Source organism: Monopterus albus, unplaced genomic scaffold (assembly GCF_001952655.1).
Source record: "Monopterus albus unplaced genomic scaffold, M_albus_1.0 scaffold355.1, whole genome shotgun sequence".
Classification (NCBI taxonomy): Eukaryota; Metazoa; Chordata; class Actinopteri; order Synbranchiformes; family Synbranchidae; genus Monopterus; species Monopterus albus.
In genome coordinates, this window is record NW_018128235.1 from 1,602 (window position 1) to 15,735 (window position 14,134).

A 14,134-nucleotide genomic window follows, 5' to 3' on the forward strand; every position below is an offset into this window, starting at 1 on the left:
AGCTGATTATATAGCCCTTTCTACTTCTTGAACCTCCTGCATTATGTCATTCGGACATCTAGCGGGCCCCCCTCCCGCGGGTATGGGAAGCCCCTGGAATTACTGGAAAACAGGACGCTGGACCCCATGTTTATGCAGAAGATCCTCACAAAAGTTCATCTCTGACCATACTTAGCCCTGTGGTGGTTAGCAGTAAATCAGACTCCAGACAAAATATGTAATCAAACAGCATGTAGCTCACATTTGGTATCAGCTTGTGTGAGTGTGTGTGTGTGTGTGTGTCTGTGTGTGTGCTGAGTGGTCATTAAGTTCATGTGAGTTGAGTAAAATATTCCCTGTTTACTTAGAATGTAGCTAACACTGGCCTAATAAGTATAAACTATATTAAGTTTGCTTTTGCCACTACAGGACCAACAACAAATGGCTTGACTGACTGGTGCTCTGACAATCTTCTTATGCTTGATCTATTCCATTGCAAGAGGAGAGTCTCTGTTCTCTGATCTCTGTTCTCTGATCCCTAACTACAAGATTATGTGTTTAATTACTACTCTATTCAGAATAATTGTAATATTAAATGGTCCTTTAAATTGGGATGGTTTGTCTGAATTAATTTAGTCGGTATCACACTCTAGCCACGACAGTAGTTAAAATCTTTACTCAATATCGCCACCACTGGCAGCTGTCAGTCATGTTCTTAGCGCAGAATATTTTTCAGGAAGGGAAATACAGCAGAACTCTGAGTCTAAACAGCACACACATCATTTTATTTAAAAATCCACGTGATAAACTGTAGACTTCTGTACTAGCCCATCAAATTTTCCCCAGGCAGGCAGCCTACTTTATGGAGTGCTATGAAGAGGCTACAAAAGACCCATATGGTTATTTACTGGTTGACTTAACCCCATCCTGCACAGAACATTTGCAACTGAGAACATTTGCAGCGTGTTACCTAAAGAGCGCGTGTGTGTCTATCTCCTTGGAAGAACCGCTAATAAACATGTCTGAATGGTTAAAATGAAACCTGCCTCTATTGGGGTGGCTGTGGCTCATGAGGTAGGGCAGTCGTCTCCTGACCAGCAAGTTGGTGGTTCGACTCCCGGTCGCATGCCTAAGTGTCCCTGAGCAAGACACTGAACCCCGAATTGCTCCCGGTGGCTTGACTGGTGCATGGCAGCCTGTCGTCATCGGTGTGTGAATGGGTGAATGGTGTATGACCTTCTGTAAAGCACTTTGGCCAGTGCAACACACTGTGAGAAAGTGCTATATAAAATACAGTCCATTTACCATTTGAAGGCATTAGTTTCCAGCACCCTGCATAGATGCAAGGCCATTCTTGAGGCCTGTTCACACGACCTGGTTAAAACTGTTTGTGAATTGGTCTATAATCTTCTTAAAGGTCATATTACTCTTTCACCTGATCAATACAAGTTAAAGAGGCAGAGAAAAAGCATGAGAACCCTGGCAGATTTAAAAAAAAAACGGCTTTAGTGAAAAGGAGGAGACTTATTCAGAAAGGGGGGTTTCTGCTCACAGCTGCGCTGCCTATCATAGGCCAAGTCGTGGGTGGTTTGATGAACAAAGGCTGAAAAGAAGTGACATGGCCTCCAGAAAAATGTATCTGATCTCTCAGGAGCAGCTGAATCACCTCGAAGATCACAGTAAGGACATCAGAGAGAGGGTGGAGAGTGATTTGGATGAGCAAATGAGAAACATTTTAGAACAAAAGAATCTTATGCCTGACAAAAAAATTTAAAGATACACCCTGCGTTACCTTAACTTGGAAAAACAGAAGGGCAGAGACTCACGAAATCACCCTGGCTCTATCTAAAGAGACTGAGCCAGCAGCCATATCACCACCACCACCAGCAGCAGCCGCAGCACCACCAGCCAGAGGACAATGAGAGACCCTCCTATGAATAAAATAACTCAAAATATGCTGACAAATGTTAACCCACATTTTCAAAAGAAAGCCAAGTACATGCTACAGAAAATGGCAGAGTCTGGAGCACCTGCGAGATGGAGCGATACAGGGAAATTTATTTTCAAAGGGGATCTGGTGCGCGGTTCACATATGGTCAATCTGATTCAACACATGAACGTCACGCTTCACTCGCCTCACCAGCCTGTGGGCTGGGACTATTTTCTGCATACATTATCAGAAATTAATTTACCCCTGTCCATGGTGCCTAATAAACATGCTCACGGACAGATGCAGAACTACACAGATGGGGGAGACCCGGATGTTGAGTTTGCATCACCCGGAAGTCCATCCGTGTGGAGCACCCCCAGAAAGAAACGTTCCAGACCGTCACCACTGGGAGATCAAGATCGTAACTACTCTTTGAATAATAAGAAAAAAAAGAAGCGTTTTGTATCGTTATCCCCTCGTTGGGTTCATGTTTCTTAAATAAACACAAATGAGCATGTTTTTCTCATTTTAAATGAATAAAGTAGTTTTATTGAACCATGATTTTTTCTCAGTATTTTTACAGATAGTTTCATTTTAAAATATCACACATTTTTGAAAATAACATTAAACATATGCTGAGTCAAAAACTAAAGTTAATCTATGCTATAAAATAATATTAAAACAAAGTGGGGGTCATCTTATGAATAAAAACAATCAATAGCTTTAGGTTATGACATTGTGAAAACATGCTTAAAGAACACCCTCACATGCAGTCTATAGAGGAAGAAGAACAAGAGGCTATGCAGTTTTGATAAGCTTTTACAAAATCAGAGGCCATAAGATAATTTCTGATGGTATCCATACAAGCTCAGCACCTGTGAATAGGACAGGCCTCAGGCTCTGTGAAATAAATAATATCCACAATGCTCGCTGCAAACTACAGATAAAGGATCTTGCAACATATGGTTGTGATAATAAATTACCCCACGCCCTCTCTGCAGAAAATGCAAGATAGTTTTAGGGTAATAGGGAAAATCAGGTGCAAAGCCAAAAGAATCAAAGAATGTGGCTTCACCGTTCACCTCGAGAGTTAGCGCCAGCCAGTGTTCACCCGGGAGATGCCTAGGGTGGGTGTTTACGATGAGATATGCAGGTCTGTTGAAAGTGTGTAGAGACAGTTCATTGGACACCCACACGCCTTGAAATGCATCACCCAATAAGGGGGTTACAATGTTTTCCAGCTGAAGCCCGTTCATTATTATTTTTCCCCCCTCCTCAATATTAACCCAGATAGGTTGTTGTGAATGGTAGGATTGCTTTGACTGCCAATGTAGCGAAGGAGGGACACTCAGACATACACATATTTGCACCAGAAATGGGGGAGCCTTATCTCATCAAATTTCTTTCTCAGCGTCTGGTCACATGATAGCTGATTCTCCTGAACCAGCTGATTCTCCTCCTCAAAGGCATCTCTTATCCAGTGACTCTTGTCGTGTTTCTCTGGAAAGCAGTCCTCAAAGCAAGCATGTAGACTGGTCAGATGCGCAGTGACAGTTATTTTCAGGGCATTCTTGGCCGCTGTATTTAGCTCTCCTGCTGCGTGGCAAGTGTTGGGAAACATGTCAAGTCTGTCTTTAGTTGCGTGATTTATCCACAACCTCAACTTCTTTTTAAAGGCAGTGACTTTGTCAGTCTGTTCAGAGATGTTGTGTCCTCTCCCCTGAATAGACACATTTAAAGTGTTGAGGTGCTCAAACACATCAGCAAGATACGCCACACGCAGGAAGGTGGCAATTTCGTGTTTAAGCTCATAAAAGTGTGACATTACCTTTCCCCTTGAAAACCAGTGAAATTCTGAATGATACAACTGGACATGTTCTGATCCCAGGTCTTTGCACAGCTGTGTGAAACAGCAGCTGTTCTTGGTGCTCCGTTTAATGCAGTTCACTATTTTTATGGCATCTTTCAGTGTTGTATCAAGCACTGGGACCATATCCTTAGCCACAAGTGCTTCTCGGTGAAGAAAGCAGTGATTCCACGTCGCATTCAGTGCTCTCTCCAGGATTTTCTTCACAACTCCTGGGTTTTTTTCCAGTCATGGAAGCTGTGCCATCAGTTGTTACCCCCATACAATTGTCCCAACGCAGTCCCACAGAGTCCAAAAACAAATCAATAGCACTGAAAATGTCCTCTGCCTTTGTAGATATGGGGAGGTCTTGGCTGCATAGAAACTGCTCCTGTATATCTCCATCCCACACGTGTCTCAAATAAATAAGCAAAATAGCATGATTAGTAATATCTGTCGGCTCATCCATCTGCTATGTATAGTAAGCGCTGACCTGAATCCGCGCTGAGGTCTGTTGTTTTATGTTGGCTGACATGTCTTCAATGCACCGTATTATGGTATCATTACTTGGCGGTATGGTCTTCAACTTGTCCTCTGCAGACTGGCCTAATACCTCTGACCATGTCCAGGGCCGCAGGTAAGATTGTATGTGGCTATTGTATGTGGCTTCTTGGCCTTTGCTATATGTTGAGTTACGAGGCATGAGGCCCGTAGTGCCTGCTCTGATTTGGAACACGAGGACAGCAGTGTCTTCTGGGTGGTCCTCAGGTCCTGAAGTAGTCTTTGAAAGTATTCAACTGGTTTGTCTTTGTACATGGCGTGTTTTGTTTCTAAATGGAGTTTTAACTTGGACGGTTTCATACTTTCTTGTGCCAGTACTTCACTGCATATCACACATTGAGGCTTATGTCCAATTTTATCATCTATGTAAGTAAATTCATACTTAGCATAGTCCGAATCATATTTTCTCTTCGCCATCTTCTTAACAAGTGGACTTATCTTCAGTGAGTGTACACTGTCAACCGCCAATCAAGGTTTGTCATGGCAAGGTTATGCCTCTGCATATCATGCACACATTTCAAAACAAAAGCCCCACGTTAGATACTATCTAAGCATTTGAATCCACAATATATTGCTCTCAAAAACAATTTTATTTTTTTTTCACCATGTCTCTCGCTGTACAAGATTGTCAGCTGCACTCTGCGCAGTCCTGAGGAATATCAACCCCTGCAAAGCACCAGGACCGGACAACATCGCTGAGAGGGCTCTTAGGGCATGTGCCAGTGAACTGGCTGATGTTCTCACCACCATCTTCAACCTCTCCCTCAGCCAGAGCATCATTCCCACCTGCTTTAAGACCACAACCATCGTTCCCCTTCCCAAGAAGAGCCCAGTCACCTGCCTGAACAACTACAGGCCAGTGGCACTCACCCCAATTATTATGAAGTGTTTTGAAAGAGTGGTGCTGGCCTGCATCCAGAGCAGTATACCAGACACCCTGGACCCCCTGCAGTATGCCTAGATAAACAGTCAGGTACGCCACATGCTGCATGCTCGCTCCCTGGATCCCCAACAGGGCCACCTCAGACGCCATCGCAGCTGCCCTCCACTATTCCCTTTCTCACCTGGAAAATGGATACTCTTCAGTGACTACAGCTTCCCCTTCAACGCAGTTGTCCCCCCCAAACTCACCTGTAAACTGTCCACACTGGGTCTGCACCCCACCCTCTGTGACTGGCTCCTGGACTTTCTGACTGGCAGGCGCCAGACTGTCAGGATTGGGACGTGTCCTCAGTCCCATCCTCTACACCCTGTTCACCCACGACTGTGTCGCCTCTCACAAAGACAACATCATCCTAAAGTTCGCGGACGACACCGCAGTGATGGATCACATCACTGGGGGGGACGGAGCAGCCTACAGGAGGGAGGTGTCTGGTCTGGTGCTATGGTGCGAGGACAATAATCTCACCCTCAACACAAACAAGACAAAGGAGATGATAGTGGGCATGAGGAAGGAGAGGAGATCTCATCGGCCACTGTTTATCTGGGGGCTCGAGGTGGAGAGGGTGAGCAGCTTCAAATACCTGGGCGCCCACATCAGTGAGGACCTCACTTGGACACTGTTAGGTTATTTTTTAGTTAGATAGATATTCAGAGATTTGTTGTCTAGGAATCTTAGTGCAGCCAGGATGTCTTCCTCAGGCTGTTAAATGCAAGGTTAGTTAAAAGCAGAGCTTAACACCACACAGCTGGTCAAGAAGGCCCAACGGTGGCTGTACTTCCTGAGGAGGCTGAGGAGGTTTGGCATGTCGCCTAGGATCCTTTGCAACTTCTACAGCTGCATCATTGAGAGCATCTTGACCAGCTGCATCAGTGTCTAGTATGGCAACACTACTGCTATGGACCGCAAGTGCCTGCAGAGAGTGTTAAAGACTGAGGAGAAGATCACTAGAACTCCACTGCCCTCTCTGCAGAGCATTTACCACCACAGGGTGCGTAGAAAAGCTGCCTCCATCCTCAAAGACCCCGCCCACGCCCAGCACGGACTGTTCACTTCTTTGCCCTCTGGCCAGAGGTTCAGAAGTATGAAATGTAGGACCACTAGACTGAAAAACTCTTTCTTTCCCTCTGCCATCAGACTCCTAAACAACTGACAGGAGTTTATTACCAGGATAAATGTCATGTACTGTCGACCTGTATTGTTTACATTCTGAGTTTGCACATGCATAATTGCACATTGACTGCTGACTACTGCACACGCAGCTCCCGTGTGTAGCATACATTCTCATATTATATTCTTATATATTTTTATTATATCTCTGCATTTGCTGCTTTAAAGTGCCTTAGATTTTGTGTTATTTATCCATCTACTTTATATTTCATTTGTATTATGTGGCATTCATGTGGATGGCAAAGTAAGAATTTCATTGTACAGGGAAACACGTTTCCTAACTGTGCATATGACAAACACTTTGACCTGATGCTCTGCAATGGCTGTTCCTTCCAACTGTTTCATTGTCCATTTTGTGTCCAAGCTTAATGACATTTGCACAATCATTGTGTTCATCTCATCCTTCAGCTACAAAGAACTTACACTATTTCTTCTCATCATTCAGCTGTTTCAGCAATTGATTTCAGGCATTTTCAGGGCGATCCTAAGGATGATTCATTTCAATACCCACACAGTAGTAGTCCTCAGGGTGTGACTACTCTCTCTCTCTCTCTCTCTCTCTCTCACACACACGCAACCACACCACTTATTTTACTATTATTGGCACCGATGAGAATATTTTTATATCTTAATAAGTTCAGCATACTTTCAGCTAGAAAAGCCATTCAGGTATCACAATGTTCAGTTCTTCAAGGACATTCCTGACTGTATTTCTTCAAAAAAAAGATTATTCAGCAAAAAACTTCAGCCATTTCTTCTCATCCTTCAGCTGTTTCAGCAATTGATTTCAGGCATTTTCAGGGTGATTCTTCAGCATATCAGCATCCATACGCATTTTCGACAGGAAATGCATTTCTCTAGTTTTTGTATTTTTTGGAGATCTTTTTTTTGTTTAAATAAATTGTAATCCTCTAATAAGTTTAACTTGACACTAAACCTCTCAGACTGCATCTGTTTACTATTTTTTTTCAACAAACACTATACAGTAGTCACTCTATTAAATGCACAGTATGTAAAGACTGCATCATCTTGTCAGACACCCAAAATCATAAGAATATGGCATGTATTTGAAGTGTAAAAATATTTAGTACATGTTAAAATGATCCATCCATTCATCTATCTGGGACTGGGTCGCTGGGGCAGTAGCCTGAGCAGAGCCTCCCAGACTTCCCTCTCCCCACACACCTCCTCTAGCTCCTCAGGAGCAACCCCAAGGCGTTCCCAGGCCAGCCGGGAGACAGTCTCTCCACTGTGTCCTGGATCTGCCCCGAGGCCTTCTCCTGGAGGGATATGCCCAGAATACCTCCCCAGGGAGGTGTCCAGGGGGCATCCTAAACAGGTCTTACAACTCAGCTCCTTCTTCACCACAACGGACCGGTACAGAGACCGCATTACTGAGGATGCCGCACTGATCCATCTGTCAACCTGCTGCTCCATTTTTCCCTCACTCATGAACAAGACCCAGGGATACTTAAACTCCTCCACTTGAGGGAGCAACTTGCCCTGAACACAAACAACCTGGAGAGAGCAATCCACCTTTTTCCGACTGAGAACCATGGCCTCAGATTTGGAGGTGCTAATTCTCATCCCGTCGATGAGCCTAACCAGGCCCCATGGATATAGGCCTGGCCACCAGGCACTTGCACGTGAGCCCCTTCCCCAGGCCTGGCTCCAGGGCGGGGCCCCGGTGACCCCATATCAGGCGGGGTAAACATGGGCCTTGATTTTTCGTTCATCATAAGTGGCCTGTGAACCGGGATCATTCAGGCACTCAATCCCCTCCACCATGCTAAGGTAGTTCCAGGGAGGGGTAAAATGATCCTATAATATAAACTGTTTCTGAGCAATGTTTCAATTATAAACCTGTTTCCAACTCAGCTCCTGTGAAAGATTAAACCTCTTCTTTCCATTGTGAAACATTTGGAGACTCAAACTGAAATAACTATTTGTAGCTAGGAGGAAAACTGTGTAAGGTTTTAGACTGGCCAAGTACATCATCAGACCTTAACACATGTGTATTTCACTTGCTGAAAAGGAGACTGGAGAAACTCCTCAAAGCAAATAACTGATAGAGGCTGTAAATATCATGAAATAAAAGCTGAAATTCTGAACTTTGATCTCCTGTTCAGCTCTTGATCATAAACACAAAAGTCTTCAGTGGATGGCAAACACAAATGAATGGGTCCCACCCTTCCAATACTTTAAGGGGACTGCAGGAGGGTAGACAGACATTGACCCGTCCCTGAACAGGAGAACACAAACCATGCCAGCACACTGCACCCCACAGCGTAGCAGAGCCACCGTCGTTAGGGGCCGGTCATTCAAGTTTTTCTTGTGTCCACCTGTGTGGACATACATCAGTGAGGTGACTGACTCCAGCTTAAGTGTGTACAGAGATTTTTATTTGGAATATTTTTTAAGTATACAACATAAATATAAGCATTACAATAATGTTCTCAGAGCCATACGTGAACAGGGTTCAGTTAAAACAACAACCATACAGTACCAGGCTGAGACCAAGCCAGAGCCATATATCAGGAGGGTTAGGTCATTTCATGGTCTAACCGTGGTTCTGATGGTGGAACGTTAAAATCGTCCAACATGATTGTCTCTCTCTCTGTGCTTCACAAGAAAAACGATGACACGGACACAGAAAACAACTGAAGGAATAAATATTCTTTTCCCTGCTTCCTCCTGCTCTATGTACATTATTAACAGCTCACCTCAGTACAAATCAAAATCAGTTGTTGAGGAGAGAACACGACAAAAACCACAACATGAAGGGTTCCAGGGTTCAAACAGAAAGCTGATCCATCAAACACCACAGAAGAAGACAGATGGACAAATATGGACTCAACATTCTATGTTTCTCTATGGTAATACAAAAACAAGAGAATCTCAAGTCACACACACTTTGCTCAGCTTTTGAACATATCACAGTCATCACAGGAAACTGAGCAGTCAATCTGTGATATGGTGTAAAGCTCTGAGGGAAAAAAAACACAAGTGGACCTTGAGGTGGTTTGTCAGGACAAAAACAAACTCTTAATGTTTATTCCTCACGAGTTGAAGTAGGACTACCATTAGTGATTAATTTATAACCATATTTCATCATGGGTTCTTTTACGTAGGTGTCCCACAAAGCTCAATTCTTGGTCCACTTGTGTTCTCATTTTGGTGTCTTGTGGCCACCAAGCTAATCTTGGTGACCCCTGTACACCGACAACATCCTGCTGTATGTTTAAGACTACATTCCCATCACAGATCTTAATGCTCAATTTGATGTTTTAACCAGGTCCGATCTTCACATCCATGTGTGTGACAGTGCCATGTACCCAGCTCCGGTGTGAACACCACAGAGCTCCTAAACTGCCACACAGGTACAGATTTAACTGAAATGTGAGCCATATGTGTACCAGAATAATAACCACGTCATGTGTACGGTGGCCACTGGGAAGAAAAACTTTATATATGGGAAATTTCAGCTGTAATGTGGATGGAGCCAAACACAAATCAAAGCTGTCACAATAAAACAATGTTTTACTGTAAATAAAAAAAAAACAATAAAAAAAAAAAAGTAACAATAACAATTGCGGCAGCACAGTGGCACAGTGGTTAGCGCTTAAACCCAGTGTAAAATTTCTTTGGATCTCCTTTCTTTCAAAATAAGAGCCCTCCTGTCAAATACATTTGACAGGTTTTGGCAATTTTTTACAAAATAAATGAGAACAACAATTGGCTATTAAAATTGTTTCCTATTGAACAGCTTATTAATTAATCACCTGATCAATTCAGCAACTTACTTACAGACCTATGATGACATGCTGCTCCATGACCAATCAAATGGACCTTTAAAATTGTTAAAATTAAAGTTGTTTAACTGATCAAGAACATTTTAAAGATTAACCACCAGGTTTCACTTTTGAATTATTACTTTATTTAGAGGACCTAAGTCAAAGACAACAGGACTTTGTACTTGGGCTCATCCCCTCAGTCAGAACTGAAGATGCCTACAGTTGAGTGCAAAAGTTTACATCCACTCACTTTGAAATGGCAAAAAGAGTCGATTTTTTTCCCATCAACATAATATTTAATGCACATTCAGTTGGTACAACTGTTCATCAACAGAAGGAACAAGAATCTTCAGGGAGTGTAAAAAACAAAGTTAGTGAAATAATGAAAATCCTATAAATATTTACATTGCCATTTATGAAATGTTCTCCAACAGTCTGTATGTCCTTATTAAACCGCCTCCAACTTCTCTGGGTTCCCTCTGAGCAGCACTTGGATCCTTTCAGGTGTAATTTTAGCACATTCCTCATGGAAGACTTGCTCTAAGCTAACTTTGCATGATATGATGTTCATTATTTTACTATAACCATTTTTTATACACTACCTGACCATTCTTTTGTTGTGTCCATTGATGAAGGAACAGTTGTACCAGCTGGATGTGCTTTAAGTATTATTTTGTTGAGAACAAAATTGTTTGACTATTTCTGTATATGGACATTAGAAACCTGACTGAACACGACCTGATCGCTGAGGACGAGGACCATCACAGACATAGTCACTCCGAGTCTCATCCTCATGTTCAGTGTCATGATGCTGTAGATCAGAGGTTTTCAAACTGAGGCACCTCCCAGAACTGACAATTGCACATTGCAGTTTGGCTGCTGGTTTAGCTGACAATTTGCATTGGAATCACACTTTCTCTGAGTTAAACCAGTGTTGGAGCAATGCCTTACACAATACCACTTTGCCTAATACAGGAATGTAACTCGTCATTAAGTTTGGCCCTAGTGCCCTCCTCTGCTGATGCTGTGTGTGTTCTCTCCTTGCAGGTAGGGGCCCTGCCCAGAGGTGGCTATCTGATGACCGGTAGCACCTGGTAAGCCTTCTCAAGGCCCTAAAACATGTGCTGTGTTTTGCTTGAGTTACTGATAGGCTTTGGTTTCACATCCCTACATGCACCTTTGTACATCTCAGATGTTTTTTTTTTTCTTCAGAAAAAAAAAGTTTTTTGTACTTTCAGAATACCCATCCCAGAACTACACCAGAGTTGGTGTAGTTCAGGGCTTTGTCAGCCGGTTCTGTACCGGAAACAAATTCCTTGTGTGTAACATACTTGGCCAAAAAAAGGTGATTATCCTTATCCTTTTGCAAGAGTAGCACAATAGTAACTTAAAAAGTAAGGGTTAGTTACTGCCTTAGAAAGTAATATTGTAATTTAGCTGATTATTTTAAATGAACAGTAGTATAATTCAGGAACTACCCCAACACTGGTTGTGACACTTACCTGAGGATCTCATTATCTCTGATGTCTCTCCACAACAAACCTCTAGAAATCCCATGAGAGACCAGAGACTGCAAACCTGCCTGAGAATCTTCCTGCTACTAAGTTTCCTTCAGTGTCACAGAGATCCAGTGGCAGCTGTGTGGACGTCCACGGGGACACTGAACACGGGAGCTGCTCACTGCTTGCTCTGCTGTTGGTAGTGGGGACAACAGTAGTTATAGTTTTGTCTGAGGCACACAGTGTCAGAGTTTGACAACCCCTGCTCTAGTCGTTTCTACGTCAACAAAACATAGGTACTGCAATGGTGTTCAGATGCTCTCATGTTGTTACAGTTCCTGTTGTGTAAAGAAAATGATGAGTGGCATAGTTGGAATTCAGTGTGTCCATGCTCGTAGTCAGACAGGTCAATCAAACAAGGCAGTGCAAAAACCTCCTCCTCCTCCTCCTTAGTCAGTAGTAGACCTCTCCTCCCTCCTCCCGTCAGACTGCGTGCAGCATTATCACTGGGGGAGGAGGAGGATGACAAACGAGTGCTTTGGGCTGAAGCTAAGCAGAGTTGAGATACTCGAGGGCAACTTCATAACAGAACTTGTACTGTTCCTGTAGAGAGAGGACATCAGAGGTTAGAGAGAGGAAACGAGTCTGGTCTCAGCAAAAACATTTCCTCACTGACTCAACTTCAACTAACAGAAGAAATACCACATTAAAAACATGACAGAATAATGGAAGTGTGTTGAGAGTCTTGTGGTGTTACTTATGGGCTTGGGATCTTGCAGTTTTAGTCCAGGTAAAAGATGTCTTTGTGTGTTAGTTACCAGCAGGTCCACCATGTTTGGCTTGTTGTTCCTCAGCGTTTTAACAGCATGAAAGATGTCGACAGAGTGCTGCTGTCGCAACATCTCACAGACAATACTGATACTACAGAAAACACCACTACGACCTCCTCCGTTCCTGACAAGGAGACAAGGACACAAGAGGAGAGAAGAAAGCAAGAAGAGGACAACAAATAAACATTTAGAAGGGCACAGAAAGAGGAGAAGGAAACAAAAGAGACAAGGAAAGAAAAAAAACCAAAGGAGTTAGAAACCCTCTACAATTCCACTTTTCACCAGCAGATGGACACAAATCATTACTGATTAAAACTCGTGTGTACTATCTGTGTGTGTCCATGCAGCAGTATTGTCCTCAGTACTATCTTATGTATCTTACCAGCAGTGGACCACGGTGCGTCCCTCCCCGCCATCGTACTCCTCCTGCCATTTGTCCACCTGATGAACCAGTTTGAGGAAGGAACGCTTAGACACTGGCGTGTCCCGGTACATGGGCCAGCCCAGGAACTGGAACTGCTGCACCATACGGTACCCGTCCTGCGGCTGGAGGGGGGGACACAGGGAGGACAGAGGGGTCAAAACAAAGTCACTTTAGGACTCAGCCCCAGCTGAAGTTCTTCTGTCAGATGGTGGGATGAAACACACCCTAAGATCATTAATGGCAGGAGGAAAAACGAAGGTAAAGAGGGAAAGAAGTATAGACCTGGTGGGGAAGGAAGGGAGCAAAGAAAGGTCAAAAGGCAACAAAGGAGGTAAATGGTAGGAAAAGAAGGTGCCAAGGGAACAATGGGAGGGAGCGAAGGAGGGTAAACAGCTCCTTATGTAAATGTGAGGCGACATGGAGGAGAAGAGGTGTAAATCAAACGCACTGAAAGCTAAATCTGACCTGCTACTGTGAGTGGGTGGGGAGTGTCAGCAAGGCTGTAAAAATGGGCCTCAAAGAGCACAGAGATAAAGAGAAGGCATAGGAGAAAGAGGAAGTTCCAGGGGAGGTTGGAGAAGACAAAGGCAGAATGCTTAGAAAAGTTAAGCTTTTAATAAGATAATCATAACATGATTTATGTGTGTTTTGTTTGAAATAATCATTAGTGAATGTGTTAAATAAAATGTGAAATGGTTGTATTGAAAGGGTGAGGAAAAGTGATTTTACATCTAACAAAGTGAAAAGTACAGAATCACACAAGAGGAAGTAGACACGCATCCCTAAAATGAGGAACTGCAGGGGTGTGTGTAGGTGACAGAGAAGAGACACACAGCATACTGAGGAAGTAACAAAAATGATGGTTTCAAGCCTAAAATTAAAGATTTGACTGATAATTGTTTGATCAATGTCTAATCAATGATAATTCATGTTTAGTCAAAGTAAAATATTCAAAATATAAAGATTTGTGTTTTGACTTTAAGGCATTGATAGTTTTGTGTGAATGAAATCAGTGTGTAATTCTGATTGTTCTGTTAAAAAGCAATGATGGAATTTTGGTATTTCAGTCAGATGTGAGTTTCTTGTATTTTGGTTATGTATTCAGATGGTTTAGTTTTCTAGAAAAGACGAAGTAGAATCCAAGGCTGGATCACAGTGGGG

The 14,134-nt window shown here is 43.1% G+C and overlaps 1 protein-coding gene across 1 annotated transcript in view; it reads right to left on the bottom strand.

Annotated features, from left to right (window-relative positions):
• Window positions 1-11,415: 11,415 nt before the first annotated feature.
• LOC109974967 (receptor-type tyrosine-protein phosphatase mu-like) overlaps window positions 11,416-14,134 on the bottom strand; it is a gene marked incomplete at its 5' end in the record, with an annotated part of 97,770 nt that continues 95,051 nt past the window's right edge. The window contains 3 exons of the mRNA XM_020625447.1: window positions 11,416-12,322; window positions 12,538-12,673; window positions 12,932-13,095. Coding sequence (XP_020481103.1) covers window positions 12,269-12,322; window positions 12,538-12,673; window positions 12,932-13,095 — 354 coding nt within the window. The remainder of the gene's footprint in view (window positions 12,323-12,537; window positions 12,674-12,931; window positions 13,096-14,134) is intronic.